The 27,619-nt window shown below is 43.8% G+C and overlaps 1 protein-coding gene across 17 annotated transcripts in view; it reads right to left on the bottom strand.

The window, feature by feature from the left end:
* HDAC4 (histone deacetylase 4) overlaps nucleotides 1–27,619 on the bottom strand; it is a 262,543-nt gene that overhangs the window by 50,643 nt on the left and 184,281 nt on the right. For 9 of the 17 annotated variants that reach the window (XM_074595478.1, XM_074595480.1, XM_074595474.1 and 6 more), the window contains 5 exons: nucleotides 23,982–24,098; nucleotides 23,700–23,898; nucleotides 20,060–20,289; nucleotides 8,293–8,550; nucleotides 6,342–6,528 (listed from right to left, as the gene is read on the bottom strand). In XM_074595478.1, the coding sequence (XP_074451579.1) occupies nucleotides 6,342–6,528; nucleotides 8,293–8,550; nucleotides 20,060–20,289; nucleotides 23,700–23,898; nucleotides 23,982–24,098 (991 nt within the window). The remainder of the gene's footprint in view (nucleotides 1–6,341; nucleotides 6,529–8,292; nucleotides 8,551–20,059; nucleotides 20,290–23,699; nucleotides 23,899–23,981; nucleotides 24,099–27,619) is intronic. The other 8 variants (XM_074595482.1, XM_074595486.1, XM_074595481.1 and 5 more) reach the window with 1 other exon arrangement.

The following is a 27,619-nucleotide window of genomic DNA, read 5'->3' as shown; positions in this document are numbered from 1 at the left end:
GAAATATCTGTCTGAAACCACAGCATAAAGTTGCAAATCCAAGGTCTTGACGAGAATCCAAAGCCTTTGAATGAGCAGTGAAGGCAGGAGCTATTCCCAGATCCTGACGTTAAAGGGCCTGCACTCCAACTGAAATCGTTCCTCTGAAATACCAGCCGAGCACACCTATGCTGCAGCGGGCGGCACGAACACAGCTCAAGGAGCTTACCGGAGCTGGCTTTCACGTAGCCAGTTCAAGTACCACTAAACAGCACAATTTGCAACTGCACGGAGTTCAAAGGGGCTCGTAAGAAACCAGACTCTGAGAACATCCGTGGACACGCAGCCTGGAGCTGAGCGCCGTGCTGCTGCCTGTCCCCGAGCTTGGCTCCAGCTGCAATCACACCTTTTGACTGAGTGTAGGCATGTTCTGCCACTGAAAAATTTGGCTTTCCCCTCTGAGACAAACCCTGGCACTGACACTTTCAGGTATTCAGCCTCTGAGAATGTATCTGGCAGTTCCTCGCTTTGCTGTAGGTGAGTGCAAAGAAAAAAAAAAACCCACAAAAAAACCCCCAAACCACATTCAGTTCTAGGAAGAGAACAGAGCTCTGGTTAATTGACTGCCTTTGGGTTAGCCAAAGTTCAGTTAAATAAGATCGTGTTGCAAAGCTCTGTAGAGGTCTCCCATGTCTGATTCACAGCCTCAAATTTCATCAGGAGCTGCTGGGCAAAGCCAAGCGCTGTAAATGTCACCTGAGGAGAAGCTTGTAGCCCAATGGTAAGGCTGGCTGTCCAGGAGAACTCTCCAGTCCAAGTTCATTGATAGTAGCGCAAGCTCTGCAGTAACCTCGCCTCTGAGGTTAATTTACTTTTGAAGGAAACTCATCTTCAGGGGCCGTCATGCATTTTGACAAATACTTTTGACAAAGTACCTGTTGCTCAAAAGAACCCCATGCAGAACTCCATATGGGACCGCACCAGGTTGGGCTAAATCATTCATATTAAAGGAAAGAAAGTGGTTCTGCCTTCTCTGACTTCCAGGCATACCTATGGGGACTCCAATTAGGCTTTATACATTTAAAGCCAAATGGTGCATGTGTATATATTCGACATATATATTCAGAGTCAACAACTAGCCTTGAATTTAAACAAAAAAAAGAGTGCAAGCAGCAAGTCATTCATTACATAGCTCACAGAATCACAGAATGGCAGGGGTTGGAAGGGACCTCTGGAGATCATCCAGTCCAACCCCCTGCTAGAGCAGGGTCACCCAGAGCAGGTGGCACAGGAACGTGTCCAGGTGGGTTTGGAATGTCTCCAGAGACGGAGACTCCACCACCTCTCTGGGTAGCCTGTGCCAGGGCTCTGCCACCCTCAGAGTAAAGAAGTTCCTCCTCATGTTTAGGTGGAACTTCCTATGCTCAGGTTTGTGCCCCTTACCTCTTGTCCTGTTGCCTGGCCCCATCCTCCCGACACCCACCCTTTAAGTATTTATGAGTGTTGATGAGATCCCCCCTCAGCCGTCTCTTTTCCAGACCAAAAAGACCCAAATCCATCAGTCTTTCTTCATAAGAGATGTTCCAGTCCCCTCAGCATCTTGGTAGCCCTTTGCTGTCCCCTCTCCAGCAGTTCCCTGTCCTTCTTGAACCGGGGAGCCCAGAACTGGACACGGCACTCTAGATGCAGCCTCACCAGGGTGGAGCAGAGAGGGAGGATGACCTCCCTCCACCTGCTGGCCACGCTCTTCTTGACCTGTCTGGGTGCAACTCTGGCTCCCTTCACTCCCCAGGCACTCTGCTGTTGGCATCAGGAGGGCCAGGACTGCACCCTCTGAGGGCATTGACCCTAGAGACCAAGGACTAAAAGATGGTGCAATTGAGGTATTCAGGTGATGGCCAAAGAGAAGGGTGATGGGAAAGCAGACTGCATCGAGCACAGGCAAGACAGTGCGTCAGAGAATTCACTAACGGAAATGGGAAAAGTAAAATATAAGATGGGAAAGCTAAGAAGAAAAAGCTGCACCGCGTTTGTAAAGGACACTCCAACCTGGAGATAAATCTGAAGCTAGTTCATGCAATACCTTCATGAGCTTGTGGAAAAACCCCAAGCATTTTCAAGCTATCTATTTTAAGCAGCCTTTTCATGCTCACCTCCTGGATTCCCAGACGATGCTTAATGCCATTGCTCTAACAAATCTTTTCGTTACTTGGGCGCTGGGCACAACCTGGCAGTGAATTATACTGAACGCACTACAAAGCTGGAAGGGGTCTAAGACCATTTAAATGGTCGATACATGCATCTGTGTTGCAAGTTTCTTTTTCAAAGGGTGTTTTCCCCAAGTCTTTAAGTTTTAAATAGCAATTCCTGAAAAACTATCACAATGCAACTCCAGGTAAAGCAATGCCTAGCCAGATTGAAAGCACCTGGGTAACCCTAGAGCCTGGTAGGGCAGAAGCCAACACAGCTCAAACCAAAGATAAATGCAAATGAAAAAGCAGCTTTTTGCACTGACCTTACATTCTTCCCTTCCTCCTTTGTCTTCCCACAGTGCAGCAGATCCACCAGGTATCTCCCAGTTTTTTTGGAGGAGCTTTGGTGCCAGCTCAGAAGTAGGCAGTGGCATTTATCAGCTCCTCTGACTCAGTGCCAGCTAAGAGAGCTGCACTGACGAGATGAAAGGTGGCTGTGGGTGAGATCCCTGGCCACACAAACCAGCACCTCCTCATCGGCAACACCAAGCACTGGAGAGCTTCATGTGTTTGAAATACACGTGTACGTCTACAATGGATTTTGGTAACTGAGCCTATTCAACGTTGATAGGTGAAGGGCTTAAAGAAAAGGTTTTCAGAAAAGGGAGTGATAGGACCCCTACTCGTCTCTATTTATTAACGAGACTACAGTGGGGTTTACAGAATTTGGTTGATTTATAAAGTCTCGCCTTTCCCATTGATTCAGTGATAACAGTAGTGTCTCAATGAAGTTATTCCGTACTGTAATCACACGTCACTCAACATTTCTCTTTTTAAAAAACTAAACCACCGGAAAGAAGGGAACTCTTCCAAGTTTATTCCTGTGGTTGGGGACACTCAGATGAAGACACACACACAAAGCAAAGCCTGGCAATTTAAGCTTAAAATACGAAACTACATTGGCCATTACAAGTTAAATTAAGTGGTGCTGGAAGCAATAGTCTTTAAGACATGAGAAGAATAATTTTTAAAGGTCAGCACTAAAGCATAACCAACTCGCTTTTCTTGGCAGAACAAACATGCGATTTGAGGTTCAGATAATTATATTGCTCTGCACAGGAGAGAATAAATGCCTTCATCAGAAATGAAAAATACTTTAATGCAGAACCATCAGAATAATTTGTGGAACCATTTTTACAGGAGATCAAAGACTGGATAATTGGAGCTATGCAAATTAATGGCCTAACCTGAGAAGTCTTATTCAAGTGTGTAGAACAGTGCACGCAGAAGCATTCATTAAAGTCAAGGGGGCTACTCGTGCTAGCGAGGACAAGTTCAAGGACTAGCTTTCTTTTATATGCTAGTAGGAAGGAAAATTAAATGTCATGCTTCAGGACATAAAACTGATTGCTTGAAGAAGTCAGGAAGGGCACTGTTTTCACTTTCATGTGGAGTAATGCACATCATGTTTGAGAGGTGTATTATGTTGTTCTTCCCCTATACCTTTGAAGTCTCAGGTACTGGTCACTGAGAGAGACAGGAAAATAAATTATACATAAAACCGAGAATTGCCAGCTCTCTGGTCCTAATTTTGCCCAGAGAAAGCATAAGCATTTTCTATACAACATCCCAAACATGAAAGCGATGAACAATTACTTTGTCTATTGGACAGCAACTGATCTCTTAAGAGCCACATTCGTGTTGGAATGATCATGGTTGGCTTCATTAGGGCCATTGAACGAGGTTTGTTTTTTCCAGCCCTCTCACAAAATAATCACAACAATTCAAATCTTAATTCCTCTGAAATCCAAAGTGCATGATCATGTTAGAAACTGTCTCCAGAGCAGTCACTTATCACACAGATGGATTTTTCCTGGTGAAAAAGAAGCCCAATGCACTTCAGCACTGCGTGCTTTGAAAAATACCCAAGACTTTAATTTCCTGCCTTTCAAAGAATAATTCAATCCTAGTGATTAGGCTTCAGTATCCACCTCCCAAAACACAATCTCCAACACACCGTGGACAACTTCAAGAAAACATTAGCAATCTAACTCACACACACGTGTTCAACAGCTGAAATGCCTGCCTTTCCTCTCCACATTTGCATGCCCATAGAGAAGTAGGCTCTTTTTTTCCTGCCACGGTTAAGTAGATAGTGATGGTTAATTAAATTAGTCCTTCCCCTTGCATAAGAAGTAGGCCTTTTATGTACGGTGAAGGACCACCTTTATTGGTGCCAGTAGATGCCCAACAACACTTCCTCCCTTGAAAGCATTTTATCATGTTTTCCCTCCTCCTTTCACCTAGCATAAGTGTAGAGAACTGCCTAAGATAGAAGGCAATGAAAAAATAAAGCCCTTGGAGTCTTAACATGGATAAATGGTGAGAAAAGGATATTTAACAGGTGACACGCTCTAAGCTTTCTTCATATCATTGCACTGGATTGTGCAGTGCTATATAAAAGCAATGTGATATTCCACCTCTTATTTTAAGCCACTTTTTTTTTTTTAAACCCTGCCTCCAAGGAAAATAAATCATAACATTGTGTCTTTTCAAAGCAGCACAGTTCTCAAATGTGCATTCTTACTGTTACCTGTAATTTTAAATGAAATTTAGAGGCACATTTCTGAGTCAAACTTATGTCCTCTGGTAGGAAATGTTATTGTATGTTCAAAGTCTCGTGTATGATTGACAAGGCAACTTAAATACCTGAGGAGGAGACGGGAAGAAAGAGAAGGAATGAATAATCTCTAAAAGTAGGGCCAGGCTTCCCTGTTTTTAAAGCACAAATGTTGGGGTCTAAGTGTCTTAGATGCTCAAGTTTCATCTGGTTTGACCATGAGCCAGGGGATTTGCATCCTTGGCAAAAGCCAAAATCTAGAATAATCTTGCTATAACCGATCGCATTAGAAATGCAGTTCTGCTGAAATTTAAGGTTTCGATATTAACAACAAATAGAGACTTCAAGGGCTGATTTGCAAAAATGAGATAGTACTTGGGTTTTTACAGAGCTGATCACACATTATTCCCAGCCCGCAGCTAGCAGCTGAAGAACAAAGTCACATTTAGCATATCACTATTACTATACCAGTGTCTGAAAATAAACCTGATTCACAGTGATGATTTTAATGATGTAAAAAGTGTGGGTTAAACAAGAATAAATGGATAAGTAAAAGAGAAACAAAATCATGTGTTGCTCTTATTTGGGCGTTCGGGATTTTTTTTCCCCCTTCCTTTTCCCAGGGCATACATCACATTGCAAAATGTTCATTCACAAAATAGAGCTTGACATTTGGGGAAGAAGGCGGACTTCAAAATTAGCCCGCCTAATCACTCAACACAGGGCTTGGAAAGTTGCTGCATATAAATTAACTTTGATCTGTTACTAAGGCTACTGAAGAGACAGAAAGGATTTTGGTGGAAAAAAGTTCATTGTCAGGATTCAGGAAGAACAATTATTTTTCATCTTTAACCTTTGTGGGGAGATTAACACCTTTTTTGCACTTGTGGTTTTCACTAGACAGATGCAAAACTGTACTCAATTTTCCTTTGAGAAGAATACCCAAAAGGTAAGAAAATACTCTTCGGCTTGTTTCTGCACTCTGAGAACTTGCAATAATTAACTCACCTTACTTTTCCTAACCTACAGGCACGGACCCCTGGGCAAAGACTGTGTTTCCGAAGGAAGAAGGGTAGGCTGGCACAGAGCTCGGGGTGGATAACTTACAGCATGGGATTGCGCAGGGATTGGAGAAGGTGCAGAAAATACAGCCAACAGATACTGCATTTGGCACGCTGTCCTTTTTCAATAACATTGCCTCTCTCCGCCTTGCATCTAAATCAGCTCTGCCACAGCATATGACTCATCCTTTTTTTTCTGGAGATACATAATTAAAGTACTGCGCTGTGCTTCTATTGATTTTTGCAGGTTATTTTCTGTCTGGACTGTAGGGTGTCTGTCCCTCTGGGGAAGGGACAAGCAGGACAACAGGGCATAAAATGACTGAATCTTATCCTCGGAGAAGACAGGATGGTACAGAGATCGCAAACACAGCTGAGGCGCAGACCCCAAACAGATGGCTTTGCAGGGACAGGGCAGAAAAGCACAACATAAGGCAAAACGGTACCCACAGCCCTACCGCTTCAGCCTCTGGTGTTCCAAAACATTACCTGTTGTGAACCTTGGCTTAGTGGGTGGCTCCTGTACAGACATCGGGAAGGTGGCCGAGGCAGGTGAGGACTGTGCACGGGACAGAGGCCGATGTCCTCCAAAAGACACAGGCATGCCTGCTGCCTCCAGTGACGCCTGGTAGTTTCTCAGCTGATGAATGCGTTGCTGCTCCAACAGAAGGGCTTGCTGTGAGGAAAAAAAGCAGGTAGTTGCTGAAAGTCTGCATGGTGCCTTCACAAAAGGGGTTTTAAGGTTTGCTGGCTTGGACTCCTTTCCCTGATAAATGAGTGGACACACACATGTGCAGCAAATGAAAATGTGCACATTTCTAGAGCGAAGTCAGGCAAGCGCAGCATCTTCAAACCAGAGTCCCAATGCCAGTGCATGCTGGCAGGGTCATTAGCAGAAGCAGCCCCATCTTCCCCCTGGGACTGGTCACATCTTCCTCCCCCTGTGCTCCTCTCCACCACTGCACTGGGGCATTTAACAGCGAGAGGCCCCAGCGCAGGGAATGAGTCTGGTTCCACCAGACCTCAGGCAGGAGAGGGAGTTTTCAACCGAGCTCGTTCTCTGTGCAGCCACACCATCAGCTGGACAGGCTCTTGGTCAGAAGGGATGGTTGTTCCAGCTTGCCACACTCCAGCCACAGACTAACAACCTTCCCATTTCTTCTATGATGTAGTCCTTCTCCTCTTTGAGGTAAAATAATAGAAAAGGACATAGTATTTTTAAGACTCCTCAAGCGTGACCATGCGTTCAGGACTAGGACCTGGGGGGGTGGGGCTGCACTTCCAGAGGAACATGGTACCACTGTGGTCCATCATTAGCAGCACATTTCATTCATTTATTTATTTACTAAGGCAAAGAGGCTCAGATGTGACTATGCAAATCAAATAACACTTTGTAAAGCATGGCTGGCAATGGCATTGATCCTTCAATGCAGCGCTGTTATGAAGACAACGCTGCTCAATAAGGAACTGAAAATGTAGTCTCTGACCAACAGCCAGTGACATCCCTGTGGGATGCACAGGTCAGCTCTGCAGTGCTAGGAAGAAGGCAGCAAGCAGCGAGATGCAAATGACTACACGGAGCAACCGATTTGCACCTGATTCACAGACGTTGCAACTGCAAACCTGGCACAAGTCGGCTTTCCCTAGACAAGGGCCATGGATTTACTCAGAGCTACACCCTGGCACGGCTACAGCAATCTGCTCCCGGCTGCAGATCCCGCATGGGGATTACACACGGCTGTGGGTACAGCCAGATGCTGAGCACTAAGCACTGGGAAGATAAGCAGAGCACTGATGCCTTAAGAGAATCACAACCTTCTCACCTTCGTTACTACCACCACAACAGGCAGCTTTTTGGGAGACTGCCATGTAATTGGAAAGATTACTACCTCGTTATTGGATTTATCACTTGCAATCCACAAGCCTCTGGTGTCTACCCTCAAAAGCGAGCACAGATGCAATCTCTGGGACCTCCAGGTCTGAAGAAGGAACCCCTCCAATGAACCTCATCCCATGTTCCAGCCCTTCTCCAGGGCAGTCAATTTGTTTTAAAACACAAAACCAAAATAAATTTTACTATACTAAAAAATCTAAAATACTAAAATCTACTATACTACTCTGCTAGTATTTAGTGTTCAAAAATGTTAAGACACACTTTGTTTTCCCAAAGAAACAAACATAAAGTGTCTCAGTAGCTGCAAATACATTGACTGTGTTTTGTGGAGGTGATCCAGATTCTCCTCCCTGGGACTTCAGAGTTGACTCAGTGACTCCAGGGAAGGACAGCCCTGCTTTTACCTGCAGGTTTGTTTACACAGCTAATCCTCAAGACCTGGTTCCCCCAAGCTTCTCCCCTTTAGAGTAGTATAACGTGACTACCAAGAACCAAACCATCTTCTACAAAGAACCACGTCCCACATTTGGTATTTTGCAAGCTCACCTGACGGAAGAGCAGCTCCTGCTCAGCCTGCCTCTGCCCAGACTCCAGCTCCTGCTGCGGCTCTGCTTCTTCCTCATCACTCTCGATGGGCTCTTGCTTCACTTGTACCATGTTGGCCAGCCCTGGGGCCTCCTTTTGGCTTGCGACTCTGTCGCTGTATGGCTCCTCCAAAAGGGCTTGGTGTTCCCGTAACTCTTCTTCTGTCTCCTCAGGGTGGCTTTCATGCTGGCGAGCTGGTTCGTTGGGTTTTGATATAATCTGTAAACATCCCAGAGGTTAACCGATAAATAAAATGTAACTCAAACACAGGTAAAGTTCACTCTTATCCTCAAAGAACCAGCTTCATGAAAAGAGCAACTGTGAATTATAGCTTTTATCTTATAAGCTAGGTCCAAAACAACCACTCAAGGGAAAGGTCAGGCTAACCTTGGCATTAAGCACTATGAAATCCTGTGTCCCAAGCAATGACGGTCCCTTAATTTTCCACTTGATTTTCCCTCTGAAGAAATAAGAGCTTCTTGCACCTACACACCTATGGATGTTAACCCACTCACAAACCCACAGAGAAGTGTAACAGCCATCAATACGTTTGGCAATTAAATTCTGAAAAAAAGTAAGAGAGACACAAACTCTCTAAGAGGGTTTCTGCTACCTTGTTTGCACAGCTTCTTCAATCGCCCTCTAAAATTTTATCTGTAAAGCGAGAGGCTGTCATAGAGTCCTCCAAAACTTGCACTCTCATGAAGTTAATTAAGAGGAAACTGAGGACACTTGACTTACAGCATCTGTACAGAAGCAAACTGCAAGGAGAGTGTCATTCTAACCAGACCTTCCTAAGCAGAGGCAGTGAACTTCTCTGAACGTGGCTGCTAAAACAAAGGGAACAATATAATTTTCACTGTAATTCACAGGAGCTCCAACTTTTTGAAAGTTCATTGGTGAGATAAAATTCACAGTTCTCCATCTCAGACTGCTTATGATTTTTATTTGGAACAACAACAAAAAAAATACAGTAATATGTGAACTGTTTTTAAATCCAGCATAGGTAAATAAATCAATTTCCTTTCTTTAAAAGAGCTCAGGCTGTACCCATTTCATGGGCTTACAAAGAAATTGCTGAACTTTGAAAGTTGTCAGGGCAGAGCTTTAATAAGGATTAGGTCATTGGTATGAAAAGCAATATTGATTTTAAATCTAATAAAGCTAAATCAAAACACGTTTATTGAACACATGCAGAAGGAGTGACTACTTGTAAGTAACTTGCTCTTTGAAGAACGGTGGCTCAAATCTAAACTAAGCCTTTTTCCCTAAATGTAGGAAGAGAGGCTCTGCCACATAACATAAGTAAACCTACACAAAGCAGATTTAGGCTGATGAACGTAATATAAAGGATTAATTGCCTGCAAGTATCACAGCAAGGACAGCAAGAGGTTGCTCATAGCTACGGCAGAGGATCTCAAATAACTGGGCCTCAAAGCTTTTAAAAATGGAGCGTTGCAAGGACCAGGACACAGGGCTACAGCTTTCCAGCCTTTATGGATTACTGTGTTTCAGATGCCTCAACTCCTGAGAAGAGCAGGACAAGCAGAAGGGCATTACCTTGCCTAGAAGTTTAAAGCTCTGGGGTTCACGCAGCCCCCCCCAGCATGGATTGGGGTGCAGCCCATCCCTCTTAGTGACAGGAGCTGATATTTTTGTACTGATCAACAACTGGCTGCTGTTGGCAAGAGGGTTTTGGTTTCTACAACCATGGAACCATCTTTGAGATCCCACAGTTTCTTGGAAGAGATGGGATCCATCTGACTAAACAGGGAAAAAGTACCTTTGCCAACAGGCTGGCCAAACCGGTAGTCAGAGTTTTAAAGTAGAAACAGGTGAGGGAGCGGTTCCTCAACAACCAGCTGAAGAAGCTGGGGACAAGGTAAGCAGGCCAAGGGCCTGGGGTGGCGTGATCAGAAAGGACATGGCAATCAACAAAAAAGAGCTGAAGTGGCATCCCTTTGAACGCAGCATGTAAAGAAGGGGGTGCCTGCCGAACAGAAGGTCTCCAGCCTGTCCTGGCGAACTGGCACACTTGGGCGCCTCTCTGAAGTGAGAGAATGCAGCATGGGTAACAAACAGGAGGAATGTAAGTCTGCATGCAGTTACAGGGCTATGACCTCCCTGGGATCATGGATAGGTGGTGAGATAGCTCACATGACTGGAGTGCTGTGATGGAGGGATACAGGCTTTTTAGGAAGGACAGGCTGGGAGGAGGGGAAGTTGCCCTTTATGGGAAGGAGGAGCAGGAATGCATGGAACTCTGCACCTTGATAGGAATCTGGAGTCAGTCAAGAGCTTAAATGTCAAGGTAAGTGGACAGACAAGATCAGTGCTCTTGTAGTGGTAGACTGGTGTAGACCTCCTGATCAGGTAGAGTTAGATGAGGCCTCATCCAAACACCCTGAAGAAGCCTCACTTTCACATGTCCTGGTCTTCATGAGGGACTTCATCTGAGACTTTATCTCTATTCATGGGGGACTGCTATCTGCTGGAAGGACAATACAGCAGGGCTCAAGCAATCTAGGAGATTTGAGTGCATTGATGATGAACTCCTGACACATGTGACCAAAGTGTCAACAAGGAAGAAGCTCTACTGAACTTGACGCTTACAAACAAGGAAGGACTATTCAGGGATGTGGAAGTCACAGAGGCAGATTTGGCTGCAGTGACCATGAGATGGTGGAGTTGAAGATCTGAAGAGGAGGGAACAGGGCAAAAAGCAGGACCACAGCCCGGGATTTCAGGAGAGCAAATTTTGGCCTCTTCAGGGTTTTGCTTGGAAGAGTCTCATGGGATACAGCCCTGGAGAACTGAGGGGTCCAGGAAAGCCGGATGATAGTCAAGGATTCTAGAAGCTCAAGAAAGATCCATCCCAACAAGTAAGAAATGAGCACAGTCTGCAGAAGGCCTGCGTGGATAAGCAGGGAGCTCCCAACTGAAATCAAGATATAAATAGGCAGTGTACAAGAGCGGGAAGCAGGACAGGTGACCCAAGAGGAGCAGAGACTTGCTATCTGGTCTCATATGGATGGTGTTAAGTAAGCCAAAGAAAGCCAACCTGGAGTTGAATCTGGCAAGGGGTGTGAAGGGCATCAAGAAAGAAAAGAGCAAGAGCAGGGAAATCATGGGCCCACTGCTGAATGGGGGAAGGGACCTGGTGACAAATGACATAGAAAAGGCCATGGCACTTAATGCTTTCTTTACTAGTAAGACTGTCTTTCAGAAATTCCAGGCCCCTGAGACCAGATCGGAAGTTTGGAGCGAGGAAGACTTACCCTTGGTGGAGGACCACCAGGTTTAGGGAACCCTTAAAAGAAACCAGACATACATAAGTCCATGGGACCTGATGGGTTGCACTCACAGGTGACGGGACAAGAGGCGACATGCACAAATTATAACACGTGAAATTCCTTCTGAAGACAAGAAAACACATTTTTTACTGTAAGGGCGGTCAAACACTTGAACACTCTCTGGGCAGGTTGCCCAGAGAGGCTTTGGAGTCTCCATCCTTGGAGATATTCAAAACCCAATTGCATATGGTCCTGGGCAACTTGCTCTAGCTGACCCTGCTCAAGCAGGGACATTGGACTAAATGATCTCATGAGCTTCCTGCCAACCTAAAAGATTCAGTGATCAAAACTTCTCAAGGATTTTTTTGAGGTACCTCCCACCCCCCCAGTTTCATTACTTGTAATACACATTGGATAACTAAGCCATGTTAAGCTAAAGGCAGTTCTTCCATCAATTTTCTTTAAGCTTTCTCAGCCTTGATGAATATAATCTGTTTTAAAGATAATTAAATCATCATAAACCGTCTTCTACTACCTTTTTTTTCTGCTTGGATCGAAGGACTCAAGCTTTGAACTTAATACCTTTTGAACTTATGAACTACGCAAGGTAATTGCTGGGAAAATAACTTACAATGTCATTGTCAAATCTAATGGAAATGAGAAGCAGTGTAATTCCCTAGAAGTTCTAAATTATTCCAACTCCATAAAAATGTAAGAATTAAATGAAAAACACATGTGTAAAATGCTACAATGAAGGTTGAAAGATCAAGTGGTCAATGACAAAGACATTCAGTTTGCTCTCCTAATACAAAGCGAATCTCTTGGTATGTCACTTGTTCCAGCTACTGCAACCCTATTCTTAAAGGACAATTTTGCAAAGAAAGCACTTTGTTATAAACGTATTCCATATAATACATGAGTGTGTGTATCCCAGGCTCATTAAAACTCCCTAAAAATCTTCCGGTTTTGCAATTTTATGAACACGTGAAAATGTAATTTAAGAAAGTCTAAGGTAATCAACGTGCAAGGGATCGAATATAAAGTTAAGATAGCATTGAAAATGCTTACAAATATATCTGAAATAGTAAACAATTACACAATCCACCATAAATAACTTCTCCTGCCCTTAATTAGCTCTCCAGCATTCTTTGCAATGAGGTTACTCCTCTATTTTCAAACATAGTCACCTCAGGCTATCACATACTGCTACCATAAAACATTATTAAAGGCACCGCCTTTCTGGGCTTGGACAGCTAACTATTTCCGTATGGAAGAAACTACACATCTCCAGTCACAAACATTTTTAAAAGGCTCAATACAGCTGGCGAGATTTCTTATCTACCTCTTTGAAATACAAACAACAGAAAGAAAAAAAAAAAAAAAAAAACAATCATTGTGATATCAGGTCCCAGTACAAGGAAAAACAAATAATTCATCACTTTTCTGCTAAATGCTTCATAAGGAAAAAAAGGCTGTATTTCTTTGCTAGCAGAATTTCAGGTCAGCTGGCATCTGGTATGTTTACCAGATACAACCTATCTACTGCTTCATAACACCTCTGTAGTGGTATGTTCTTAGGACATCAAAACTTTTAAGATACTGCTAAATAGGCTAGAAACCTCTGTTCACTCATCACAGAGTAATGAAGACTCCCCAACAGAAACATGCTTGAGAAGTTCCCAGAAGGTTACAACTAATGCACTTTTTCTTTAGGCAACAAGTATCACAGGGACCTGGCTCATTCTAAAAGTTGGCTGAAGAGCTCCTTGGGAAACAGAATCAGAGCTGAAGAACTTCCACAGGACTGTACAGCAAAGCTTCCTACTTGGATAGATCAACTCCGATGAAGCTGTGCACCTCTGAATCTTTCTCCTAAGATGACAAACAGTTACAAAAGAAATTTCTGGTCCTGCACAATTAAAAGGACAAGGCTCCTTCAACATCGAACACGACAGACCACCTCAGTTATCAAAGACTGACAGAGATTGAAGTTGGGCATGACTTTAAGTAAAATTTGAGATAGACCTGTTCTCAAGACCGTTTCCAGGTTAGGAGTCCAACATAGGAACGTGGCATTTCTCCAGTGTTGCTCATCATGGTAATGGTTACTGAAAGCAGAGAACAAGTTTGAATGACTGAGAGGACTGCTTTAAAATATAAGATTTGTAACAGTCTTCTGGCAAAGGGCATCTCTGGTGGAGGGAATACCTTAGTCATTCCCTTCAGAGAATTCAGCGTTGCTGGACAGACCGGTGTGCGTCAAAGTGCACAGGTTGGAGGCTGAAAACATAACCACATGCACCTTCAAACTTCAGGACAGATCATCACATTTCCATACAACTCACCCAGGGTTATCTACAGGTAGTAGAAACTCAGAGATCGTACTTGACAACATGCCAAAACCCCATTCCACTTTGCCAGATAAGTACAGCTGGTCAAAACTTTGTGCAGATAAGGATGTGCTGGAAGGTGGACAAGACATCACTACTGTGGACCACTGTCCTGGGAAGTGCAGATCACACCCAGTGGGGTGGAGTGACTTCCCTGTTTCGGGAATGGGGAGAGGTAGCAGAAGGTACCAACTGGGACGCAGCCAGCCTCAGCCTCTCCTGTGCTGGTAACGTCCACCATGCAGAGTCCTGCTCCCCCTTCAACAGCACTAGGGGCACACAGGTGTTGGTGGGGTGGCACAGCATGTCCCACGGACCAGAGGAAGAGAGAAGCCAGGAAGCAAGGGAGGACAACAGACTGGTTTGGCCCTGACCGTGCCATGCTGTGCAGAAGCGAGCAGAAACCTCCTTCTCCTCCTGGAGATCAAGGACAAACTCGGGGAAGAAAGAGAACAACTCTGGATAGCTAGAAACACAGCTTTGGTAAAAACGAGAAAAAACAGTGCAAAAAAGAGAGAATATAAAAGCTCAGCTCAAAAGTATCCTACGACAGCCAGCCAAAAAGTGTTGGTCTCAAGTCAAGGATGTGACTAGGAACAGAGAGGTGGGAGGTAGGTGGTGTGGAGCGGGTACACCGGCTGAGATGCTCAAAGGAAACGAAAGCACTAGCAGGAAGGCATAAGTCAAGAGTGTACCTGCAGGGGAGCAGAGCATGTGGACAAGTACTCGGAGAAGAAAACATATTGCTGGGGGCTTGAACTAATCACTTGGAACTGATAACACATGCCCTGCTCTTCTGGCTACTGATATGGCTCTTCCCACGAGAGGTATCCCTTGCAGAACAGGGAGAGCCTAATTTTTAATTTTCATAGACTAAAGAGAAACAAGAGATGATAAGGGATGATGAGGAGAGACTGAGTCAGGCACAGGCCATGTAGGGAGCTGGCAGAGCCTTCTGCAGCAAAGAAAAATCTCTTGGTTGTTTTTTTTTCCTGAAGCGATGAGACAGCAGGAAAAAAATGTGTGAGGCAGCCTACCTGCTGGAAGGACCACAAGACTGCTGGCCTTTGCCTCTAGATGAATGGGAATGACCCAACTGTAATAATCAAAGAAGAGGGACCGCCTGAGGGGAAAAGGAGGGGGAGCGAGAAGAATACCTTGGCACCAGCAGAAGCTGTTTTCGTTCCCCCCCTCTCCCAAACCATTGGAGTTATGGGCTTGATTATATCAGGTACACATCTACATACCGCCAGATCTGCAGCAACAGACACCCTGCGGAACAACGGCTTCTGGCAAAACCACTTCACAGCATTCGGGCAGCAACAGCTGTGACAATGCACAAGCACACGAATGCCAAGCGTCTCGCATCCTGCTGAACGGCATTTCATATTCCACCGACTGAGACACTCAGCAGGAATGCTGCAGGAGGTTTTCCGGAGATCTTTTTAAACACTTATAATGTACTCGTTATATCCAAAGTTATGTTCTAGGTGCTTCCAAAACAGGCTTCCCTTAAACAAAGGGTAACAGCCCTACCTGAATGCTGTACAATACAACCCAATACACTGTATTTTTCTAATATTACAAATTAAACATTGAATATGAAATGCTACTCCAGGAGTCATTTGAGGCTAAACAGTTAACGCGTTCCAAAAAAGGAAAAAAAATGAGGAAATAGCAAGGTTGAAGTCTAGGTGTTAATAAAAATTTATCCACCCAATACTGCTGCACCAGACAAGTTGAGGCACTGTAATCTGGCATATATACGTTGCCATATGTATGCTACAGCAGGAAAAAACCCTTCACTTTTCCAGAGTGTGCTAAAAATGGGGTTTACTCAGAAGCACCATAATTTGACCACAGAAGCTCAGTGTTAATCTACTTAACAGCACAATTCAGGGCTAAAAGGGAGATTATCTGTTCTTGTAAGGCTTCGTGAATTATGCATCCAGGGGAATAAAGCCAAAAGACTAATCTTCATTACAGAAAGGTAAAAAGTTGAGCTTTCCAGCAATGAATTTACAGAAATCTCACTTGCGTATTTCTGTTTAGAAAGGCTTCAAAACCTATCATGCTGAAAAGCATGATAAATACTTAACTCAAAATACTTGGAGCCTACTCAGAACAGCGTCCTACTTTACCTGGTTTGTTGTCACAACAAAAGAACACTCCCCCCCAATGCTGACTTCCAAATGCCACAGAGAACCATGAGCATATCACGGCTCCCCTCTCTCATATGTAAAAGACTAAGACTTGCATCTTAAAAGAGACTGAAGTCTGCAGGGAAATTGTAATTGCTGAAGATGTTGGGATTGCTGTATACATTTATGGTATGGTAAAACAAGCCCCCCCACCCAGCAAAGCTCCTCCAGCCATGGCGAAAATCCATTCCCGAGGTCTGAATACTAAACACGCAAAAAGGTGGAAAACACGAGTGCATGTTGCCCGTGTAATTTCAGGTCAGTGCTCCCATGCACCTACGTTAATGTATAGCTTTTCTTTTCAGGACTGTTTAGTATTTACTGTTTTAGGGCACATACCTCATTCCGATCAAAGGTTGCACACAGCTCGATTGGCAGGAAGCGATTCAGTATCTTATCCAGGATCTCATTTAATGTCTCACACCCCAGTTATGAAGAAAGAGCTGTTGATTTCTACCTACGATTTTGCAGTGTAAACACCAGAGCACACAAGTGCTCTGCAAATATTAGCACGTCTGTGTTCACCATGACTCGACGGCAGGCAGGGAGCAGAGCTGCTCCATGCCATCAAACGCACAGCCAGGGCAGAGATTATGAAACCCCATGGGATGGGGTTTTCCATACGGTATGGTTGATTTTAAGATTGTATGTTTTAGGTGTGCGAGCATAACTCTGCAGCTAGCATCTCCCTTTCCCTGTCCTGCAAACAGCATGGAGAAGAGGAGCGCGCCACTGTGAGCTGCCCGCTGGTGGATCCGCTCGGTGGGACACGGCGCTGCGGCAGAGCGCAGAAAGCCAATTCCCTGCCGCGGCTTCAAGCTGCCTCAGCCCTACGGCCCTTCTTTCCCTCTTCCACTCCTTATGCATCCTCTGATTTCGGCAACAAGTGAGGCAGCAAGTCACTGGAGTGCAGCCTTGCTCTTACCCTTCTCTGTACTACCTTCAGAGTCTTTTAAAAGAGATACCACTTGATTAGCAAAAAATTGGATCAAAAAGATGCGAAAACAGAGAAAGTGAGCAAGACTTGCATGGGAAACGTAACTACTCCCATGTCCTAGCTTGAATGCTCAGTCTGGCATCTTCAATAATGTTCTTTTTATTCATGCACATCTCTTTCATCCCCTTTTTTGGGGGGTGTTGTGTGGTTTGTGTGTGAACACCAGACGTGCAGGGCCGGAACCCTCATTTTCCACACAGAGCCTTGGAGTGGGCCAGTGGAGTCACTCTTAGTGCGTCAGCTCCCGAACGGGATGAACCATACGCTCTGCTACACTCAAGCAATCCCCGATTCGCTCCTGAGAGTGGTAGACCAAGGGCTTCAGAGCCCGCGCTGGAAGGGACCACATCCTGGGGAGCACTCCCCACTCCGGTCAGCCCAGGGAGCCCTGTCCCACCCAGCCCACCCCTCGCACCCGCTTTGTCTTCGTTTGTCCAATTCCAAGTTACTGCTCCAAAGCTTCCGGCACCAAAGCTTCACAGCTCAATCCCCTAGATGATTATTCTTTATATTTTTAATCAGGAGCAAAACAACGTCTTTTTCCTTAGTCACCTTCTTGCAAACAGCAAGACTTGTTTAGGCTGCAATCTTCTCAAAAATTTCATCTGATGTAGACAGCTAACAGGGAAAGTTTAAGGCCAAAATCTTGACGTTTGGAAAAACCACAAGCAATTGAAAACATATTATTTACAGGAAATCCAACACAACCTTAACAGTGCTGTCAGTTCTGCTAATAATTAAAAGGCAGCAATCTACTACATTATTTTTAGTTGTGCCCTTACTCTCCTACACACAAGGGTCTTAAAATATCTGTGCGTCTGGGAAAAGTCTTTTTCCATGTCAGCACTTGGATGCTATCCCACGGGATAAATTTGCCACACACATACAGCGCTAGTACTGAAACGATTTGAACTCGTTACTTCCATAAATCAAATCCAGGGAAATCGTCCCTGTGCAATCAGTTTAATTACGCTCCCCCTCCTGCCTGCCTCCGATACGGAAGATCCCAGCTCTAAGAAAGCTGAAATTCAGAGCGCCACAGGAGGAGTCACTGGGCTCCGCTCACACACGCTCTGCAGCTCCTGGGAGGTCCAAGCAAAAGTCTGAATGAGTTCAGCGGGTACGTCACAGCGAAGCCTTTGGACGCTTACAAGCATTGGCAAGAGAAAAGCCTTAAAAACCTCAAACCATCAAGCTGACATTTATTTCTGAACAAAGAAACCCTACCTAGCACTCCGCGTCCGACCATCCTGGTCACGAAGCATGTTTGGAGGGGGGTAAGGGAAATTTCCATGGCGGCAGCGGCTCCCCACCACTCCAGTGCAAGGGGCTGAACGAGGTCCAGGGCTGGCACACGCCGTGCGCGGTGGCAGCTCTCCAGAAGTACATGATTGACGTCAGTAACTTGTGTAATCATCCTGCCTTAGCTCAAGTCTATAAACAAAGTTTTGGGGGGTTGTGTGGTGGTGGTTTTTTTGTTGTTGTTTTTTGTTTTTTAATCCAGCTCTCAGTAGCTGTATTTTCTCATAGGACTGGAACAATGAAAATATTTGGAGAAACCTCCACCATAAATTAAACTGCAGCAATCTGAAAGGCCCGCCTGCCATCGAACTTGTCCTCCTGAGCCTGAAAACTACTACTGGGATTTGCTTGTTTCTTAAAGAAAGCCACCACTGGAACCCCTTGAGAAAAGTCTTTAGAAAGCCTCAAAACAGTACAACTCAGAGTCAGAAAAAGATCACAGTGACTATGATCGATTTCCCCCTTCCCCAACAGCCTTTTTATATTGCAAGTCTAGAAACAGACTGTGCCTTCTGAAATCCTGGGAGAAAACCTCAGCTGGGGTAAAACGTCACAGCTCCATCCATACCACTTGTCATCAGACCTCTTGCACGCAAAAGGCGAGTTTTACCTTCCCATCGGCTAAAACATCAGGATAGATTTTGTCTTTTTTAACGCATAGTCAATGCAATCATCTCGAAGCAGCTTTCTTTCAACTTTGTTGTAATATTGGGATGCCCATAGAGATGATTTTGGCTACATAGCAACTACAAAATCTGTGCAGTTGTGAATGGTGCTATGCAATGTTCACCTGATGTTCTCCAAGTGATTTACAGAAAGCGAGATAATAAACATAGTGCTTGCTTACTTCAAAGCAATTTTCAAATCGCATCTAACTGACCTTCAAAACAATCTCCGCGGGATGCACAGCAACACTGTCCTCATTTTCAGGAGATGAAATGGATGGGACACTGAAACGCTTTACACAGGGCCCAAGTTAAGAGATGGACTGGAGATGGGAACAGCTTTTCTCTTTCCAAAGGTAATTCCAGGGAAAAATACCTCAGTAAATCTGAATATCTTCACTTGCAATTATTTTCTGGTGTTGTTATGTCTGAAATCCCTCACTTTTTTCTTTTTTTTTTTCCCCTCAAATCCATATTACTGCTCCTTCTCTCTTTCAAACTGAATATATACGCAGTAGGTATTTTCCCCATATTCCTCGACAGCATTTTATGTTTGCTGCTACAAAACTGACAAAAGCTCCTCATGTGGATGAACGGCAGCAATGGCAACTTTAAAAAGTACTACTGGAAAGCCAGCAGTTTGAATTCTACTGCCTTGCTTCTGTCTGGAACACAGGTACTGATCCTTGCCTTGGTGATGGATATCCACATCCTTGCTGATTTCTCAAAATCATGAAAAACAGGTTCCAGGATGAAGACCGGTTAGTTATGGAGGTGGAGACCACATCCATTATTGCCCAAGAAACTCTGAAATAGCGTCGCCTGAAGTTGGCGTCGATGCTGTACGAGGAAGAAAAGACTTTAAAAGCATCATGCCTACCTTGTTGATGTGGAGTTGCTGTTGCTGGAATTGCTGTTTGTGTTTCTCCAAGAACTGCTGGTGCTGCTGCTGGATCACTAACTGCTGGAGGGCCTGGGCATTCTGAGGAAGGGGAGCAGACTGCGTGCGCCCCAGCGGGCGATGCTGACGGAGTTTGTGTATTGAAGGGGAGACCCGTTCTCCACCAACCAGAGACTGTGCATGGAGGGGCAGTCCTGAAAGATACCAGTCTGAAGATAATATGGAGGAAAAAACAGCAGAGGAGAAAAAAAAGGAAGAAGAAAGGAAGGGAGAAAATGGCTGTTGAGTAACGCTAATGCTGACAATGATATATAACGTTAAAACCAGCCACCTCGCCATTTACAGCTGAAGCATCCTTAAAAGAGAACAGATAACAATTAATTACCATTGGATAGAGTAATACTTTGCCTTCTTTTGAATTCTTTGTTTGCTTGTTTACTCAGAGACCCTCGGGAAATGTTTCATTTCTTAAAATCAGCTATACCATACAGATCCTTCCATCGCTTAGTGGGTGACATGAATTAAGATCACAGTCGTAAGTCTGAAGAAGTTAAAGTCTTAAAGCTTGCCTTGGCATGGGCAACAATCCCCATTTCAGCTCTAGGAAAGCACCAACCCAAGCTCCCACCCCGCAGCATCCAGCAATTAGACCTTACAGGGGGCTCACGGGATACGCTGTAGGAAGATGGATGCTGATGAAGCTGCTTCCCACTCTAGACCACGTAGGGAAGCACGTCTGCCCTCAGCTGTGCTATACCCCTCCCCACAGAAATGACTAGGATGAAAAATTCCACATGATAAACCCCTGTCCAGGTTAGCATTGGAAAAAGGCACTCCCTTGAAGCATTTCAGGAATACGGGACCCATGAGGCTTCATTATTTATGTAGAAAGAAGGTAAGTTAGAGGTCAAGATAACAAATAGCCAGAATTGTTTGCATCACTGTCCTGTGTATACATGATAGTAATTTAATGAAAACATAAGGTTATTTTGGGATAACTTGCGTTACTCACATGCCCTTGGTAATTTGGGTGTCTCTGATAACTCCCATGTGAAATACCCAACTGAGCTCCGGTAAGGGCACATCTTCAGGAAGTACCTTGTCTTTTTAGCTGTTCTTGGGGTAAACCAGTTTTTGCTCTGCTCTCCGAAAACGTAATTTCACATACTTCTTAGAAAGCCGGGACATAAAGGCCCACACCCACCACAAAGCCCACCATAAGGGCAGAAAGGCTGAGGATAAGCCTCTCCTTTTGCTTGTTACAACTTGGGATAGAAAGGCATCACCGGTGTGAAATGCTGTCTCCCAAAGGTGGATAAGGCTGCACACACTTTTAGGAAAAAAGTACTCTTTTGCTTTACCTCATTGTATAAAAGAAACTAAAGACTGCACAAGTGGTCAGCAACATTCAGAAATACTGCCAAAAGAGTTGTATCTTCTCTTTCTTCAGTCTTCCGTTGAGAAGAGAGAGAAGATGCCCAGAAGTCTGCAGCCAGCTGAATACAGCGGATAAGAAACACCTTGACACTTCTGGCCCAGGATGTTACCTTCTTTTCCCACTGATTCACAGAACTGCCCGACGTGGAGGAAATGGACTCATTTAAAAGCTTCTCCTCCTGGGGAAAGATTCACCAAGTTTCTCCCACCCTTGACTTTTCTGAAAATAATAATGTAAAAGTGTATCTTATTTTATAAACACGTGTCCCTATAAATGTGTGTGTATACACACACATATGCCTGCGTGTATGAATATATGAGTAATTTGGAAAGATGTGGTCCATTTCCCTTATAGCACAGTTCTTCTTACCAAAAGTTCCAATGAGACAGCAGAGGAAGGGATCCTACACAGTTTGCATAAGACACCTTGGAAGATGGCCTTCCTCCAAGTGAACGATCAAGGTCCCCTGTGAAAACTTTCCAGGGAGACGCCTTGTTCCTACTCCAAACTCACAGGTCAACGTGAAAGATACGGGAGTGATCCGTTGTCACAAAAGGGACCTAAGGAATTCTGCTCTGATTTCCCCAAATCCCCATGCCTACCGTCCAGCAGAGAAGCAGCACGCTATCCTGCTGGATCATTTTGGAGCTGTCAGGAGCTCTCCAGAGCTGAAGGCTACCAGCGGAATACTAATAAACTCCACTTAGCTTCCGAGGAAGTTCGAATTACTAAGTGTAGTTTGGCAGCCAGTACAATTAGGCCTTTTGAGACCACGTGTCAGCTTGCTCTCTTTCAGTTGCTGCATCTGGAACGTGTGTTTCTTCTTGTTGCTCTGTTGTATAGCGAATATTTCTCCTAAATGTTGGTTTATAACATGTTGTACTCACTCTGAATACACCGCACGTAGCAGGTGAACTAGAAGAAATACATTTGGAAGCAAACAAAGTACATTGTAAACAGAGAAGCTCTGAGAGAGGTCAAATAGGAAACGGAACAGCACTTCTTCCTACGCGTGCTTTAAAGCAAATGCCAGCGCAAACAGAGAAGAAAGTTTTGGTGACAGGGCAAGAGGGGAAATTTTTCCCCAATGGCTCTTCATCGACAGACCTTGGGCAAAGGGCAACTGGTGAAGAGCCATGTCCTAACTCTGGGTAACCTCGTCATGCCACAGCAACCGTGGCAGAAGGAGGCAACAGAAAATTACATGAAGGTTCAAGGAATTTGCAGACACCACTCTCACGGCTCTGAGAGTGTTGGCTAAACGCCACACTTCTGTGCTTCTGTGCATCAGCTTCCCCACGTGTACATGCTTATAAGCGTATCACAACCCCACGTATATTCCTGGGACGTGAATGTATAATCAGAAACAACCCCAGCCAGAGCTGTGCTGTAATGCTTCAGTGATTGATGTCTCTCAAGAGTTTCCATTAGAAATGGAATGAAAGAAATAAAAATCAACATGTCCATAACTTACGCAGAACATCCTTTATCCCAACTTTACACACTGTGAAACAGAGATACATCCCGCTGGGGATTATTGCTTTGAATCAACCCTATTTATAGAAATATGCCTTCCCACAGGTACTTAATTCTGAAAATATGACACAGGGAATGATTCAAAGCAATTAGCATACTGCAAATGTAACATACACAAACAAATACAATCTGTTTGAATGCAGATGATTTTCCCATGTTTTTGCCATTTATAATAATGATGAAAAGCAAGTATTTCAATCTGAGATTTTGTAAATGCGTGTCTTTCATATACAGAATAGAAACCATCTGTGATAAACAGGAAGGGTGATCATGGCGCAACATTTTTGTCTCCACTTTAATCTAAAGTGGTTAGAACTCTAACTACGTAGTTTTAAATTGTGACCTACAAATTTAGGCTTTACTTATGGAAGTAAATACCATTTATTTTTATTTCACCAAAATGACAAGACAGCTTCCCTGTATCTCTTTATGAGGTAGGCAACCTCTGATTTTGCAAATGCCACCACTATCCAACGTATCAACAAACACATCCTAAAGGTCACGTATCTTATACCTGCAGAATGTACAGAAGATGCAGTATCTCTTTCATACAAGAGAACACTTGACAAAAAAGCCCCACAAATGTCACCTATTCTCTTTCCCCAGCTGGGAATGAGTTTTGCGTATTGTCTGTGGAGCACTCACCTGTGACGAGGGGAGTTTGTGCAGTTGGCTGTTCCAGTAAGACCATGTGTTGCAGAAGAGGGTTATGTGCAGTTCCCCCATCTCTTTCCAACGTTGTAGTGCTCAAGTAGGGAGTGAGGTGGGTGCCAGGAAATAAAGAGATCCGCTGCTGTAAGGTTGGGATAGTAAGTCTCTCTGCATCCTGCTGCGCTGATCCTCCCTGCAAACACACGATTGATGGCACATTAAGGCATAAATCGGTGGAAGCACCATTTCAAAGGTTGCATCCCCCCCACCACTTACACTGGAAGGGCCAGTTGCAGGCAGTCCTAGCGTGATGTTGGGCAAAGAAGGAGATGTGTAGAGTGGAAGCTGTGTTACCGAGCCTTCACGATTCACGAGTCTGTGAGCCAGGCTGGTCTGGAAACAAAATAAAGAACATTGTCCTGGTGAGAGAGCATCCACAGATCAGATCAAGGACACAGGTCACTTGCTGTGAGGACACATCAGAAACGTACAGAGCTGACATCGGAAACATCGAAAAGGGGAGATAAGCTGTGCTTCAGATCCAGCCTAAAATAGGCACAGACGAGATGCGTGCCCTGAATGTCGCTGCCGTGGCCATGCAGGGGGCAAGGAGACCAGGACAACCAACACAGGGATGATCTCGCTGTGCAACTGCCACCAACATCGCTGCCCTACAGAGAGACCTTCTACAGTTTATTTCATCTTTCTTGGAGACTAAATCTCACCTCTGCATCCTCACCAGTACTCTGCTTCTGCTCAGGCTTCATGTGGCGCCACAACAAAAAGCTTTTGCAAATATTTAACAGCTTGCTTGTCCTTCTCCAGTATTTGCCCTTTTAAAGCTAAAACAGATTACCTTAAAAAAATGGCATTACAACGGCTGTTGTTCTCTTTAGCAAATCACAGACAATTTGTGCTATTTACTAGTGTACTTTAGTTTAAATCAGACTTTAAAAATTTCATCAAAAAGCCTTAAGGCTGCATTTATGTAGCTATTTCCTGATTTTCAGGATGAAATGCAAGATTTACTGCATTATCTTATGGCCATTTAAAGCAGGAACACTTAAGTGAAAATACCCTTAATTTCAAAACAAGTCTGATTTGAAACATGCGCTAGAAAACCGATTATAGAAAACACATTATTTTAAACTGCCCTATTTTCCTGTTAGGAAACAAGCGTTCTAATCACCCTGAATTCTCTGCAGGTGATTTTCCAACTGAAATAAAATAGAGTTTAGATTTCAAAAAGACTTTCTATAGAATTTCTACTTGTTATCTCAGGTGCTATTATGAAAAAAGGGATTATGATTAACTTTAATATTATACTATGGAACAATCTATATTGAGGTAACAGAGATCTGAAGAACGGCTTTATACATTTTAGATCTAAATTCATAGTCCCGTAAGTCAATGAGACTTCGCGGGTTTTTTCTTGCGTTGTAGATATAGGACAACTCTGGATAATAAAACCCCATTTTTGTCCCTTCAAGACTCTAAGGTGAGACTTAAAAAATTGCAGCAATTTTTTAGGGGGGCGGGGAGGGGGGAAGCACATAAGAACTAACATTGAAAACCCAACATTTTCTATAGAATGATCTTCAACAGCGACCCTGCCTCCTTGGATTTATGGGAATTTAACTGGGCTGGCTGACAGCTTTAACAGGACTTCAGTTCGTGCTGCCCACTCAAGAAGGACAGGAGGAGTAAAGCCTTCCCACACCCGCCTTTGTCACCGTTATCAGACACTGGGCTGCCTTTTCAAATGGACTCTTCAACGGGCCACTAACTCACCAGTCATTCTGTCCCAGTGTCACGCTTTGTCTAAATTCCTCACATTCAGCAAAGTCGCCTAGTTTTCATACGACCGTGTGCAAAATTTCATCTGCAAAGTGAATTTTTTCTTATTTTCCTTTGCCTTCTTTTGCTTTCATTAATGTCATTCAAGCTTACCGAAAATGTATTACAGATCAGTTCTCCCGTAAAAAGAGTAAAGGTGTTTTTAAGATCCCAGTTCACAATTTGCTGCCACAAAGGAGGAAATCCGCAGGGAGCGTTTTGCTGTCGACCAGTACCTGTAAGGGCATGTGATGGTGCATACCCACACAATGCTGCTTCCAAGTAATTTTGAGCACTGCTGGCAATTTTGCTTTAATTTAAATTACATAATGTTAGCACGCCACATTGAGAAAAGATAGTTATTGTCAGCGGAGTAATGAAATATTTTACTGGTATCATAAATGAAACAAAACTACATCCATTTTCTTTTTGAACAATCAATACTCCATAGTTGTGCCTCAAACTATCTCCTGGGGATTTGTTTTAAAAACAACAAAGAGAAAAATGCACCAGCTTGACACTATCCACTTATGATATTTAGCAGCGTTATCATCACTTTAAATACACAGATCCCATCTATGGGTTGTACACAAACATTTTTTGAATTGCACAGAAGAGAACAATTTCAGCATGTACAATTTTCATCTGCAGTCAAGTACTTTTTATAGTCTCGTATCAACTGCATTGGCAATGAATATCATGTACCTTTCAGAGATGGAAAAACCTTTAGATTTAAAAACAGTATTTAAAAATAGACATTGTCTATTCAAAAAGGAGGCAGAGAGCTGTAGTCTTTCCACACTGAAGGCAAGCACTGAAACTTAAATAATGAACTCGTATACCATCTTCCAACATATCTGAAATGGCTCAAGAGGTGACCTAGCAAACTAAGCAGCAAAGAGACATATATCTCATTTAAAATAAAATATGAAGGTTAGCATGAAACACTTAAAGTTGGCAATATTATTTTTTCAGAAAGATTTAAATATTTCTAAATATTTAAAAGTGAGAACATGAGAAAGCCTGGTCAAATAGTATTAAATAAATCTCCAACACTTGGGCGACCAGGTGCTACTATTACTGAAGGAGATTTTAAAGAAACCAAAACCCTACATCACCGAGTTTTGTTTTGTTTTGTTTCCCCCCCCCCAAATGAACCTATAGAGGCAAACGGATCAGCTAGTATCACACAACATCAAATGCTGGAAGAAAGTGCAGAGTTGTTTTTCCCCAAATACAAATGGAAAGGACTATGACATTTAGCTAAGCCATTTAAGTACGCCTGAAATGCTGGGAGAACAGTTTGTGCAACAGGTTATCAATGTTCGGTTTGCCACCACACAGCGATTTAGTTCTGTGATGGCAACGATCCAATATACTTAACGCAGTCCTGGGCAGTTTTAAAGTTGGAACTGCACGATCATTTGTATGTTATGTTTTTCCTATTTTCCAAAAATTATAAAAAGGTGGAAAAAACCCCAACCAAACCAAGACATTATCATCAGGGAAATGAGAATGAGATTTTCTTCCTCCTTTTTGCATAGGTTGTTTGGAGATGGTGCACCAAATGCTGCTTTTTTAAAAATTCTAGATCAACACACTTGCCTTACATGCAGTGGCACCGCTGTGAATTAGGCACTGTGGTACCGTTGCAAAAGGAGCAAAAACAACTCCCAGGGCAAGGTTTTGGTAGTACAGAGATTTTTTCCAAATCGTCTGCAACGCTCATGCCTCAGCCTAACTTACAAAATTGCTGCATTACAAGCAGTTGATGAAAAGAGTTTTACTTACAGTCTGCATCCATTTTATTCGGTATTAGTTCAAATTATTTCGTTGAAAAATAAAATGGTTAAGGAGAATACTACAGCTTCATATTCACCTGTGCGAGCTAACTCTGACTTACAGGAAGCTGCCTGCTCTGTCTGTACCACAAGAAATTGTCGAATCCTCTGTTTTTTCCATCAGCAGTAATTGGAGATTTGCAGTTTGCTAACTATAGACAAGATTGACAGCTCCTGAGTCAGCAAACCCAGTAACTCAGCACTAGTCTCCGGGGGGCTAACACAAATGTACCCAAG

Source organism: Larus michahellis, chromosome 7 (genome assembly GCF_964199755.1).
Source record: "Larus michahellis chromosome 7, bLarMic1.1, whole genome shotgun sequence".
NCBI classification, from domain to species: Eukaryota; Metazoa; Chordata; class Aves; order Charadriiformes; family Laridae; genus Larus; species Larus michahellis.
This window is presented reverse-complemented; position numbering and strand designations above follow the sequence as displayed.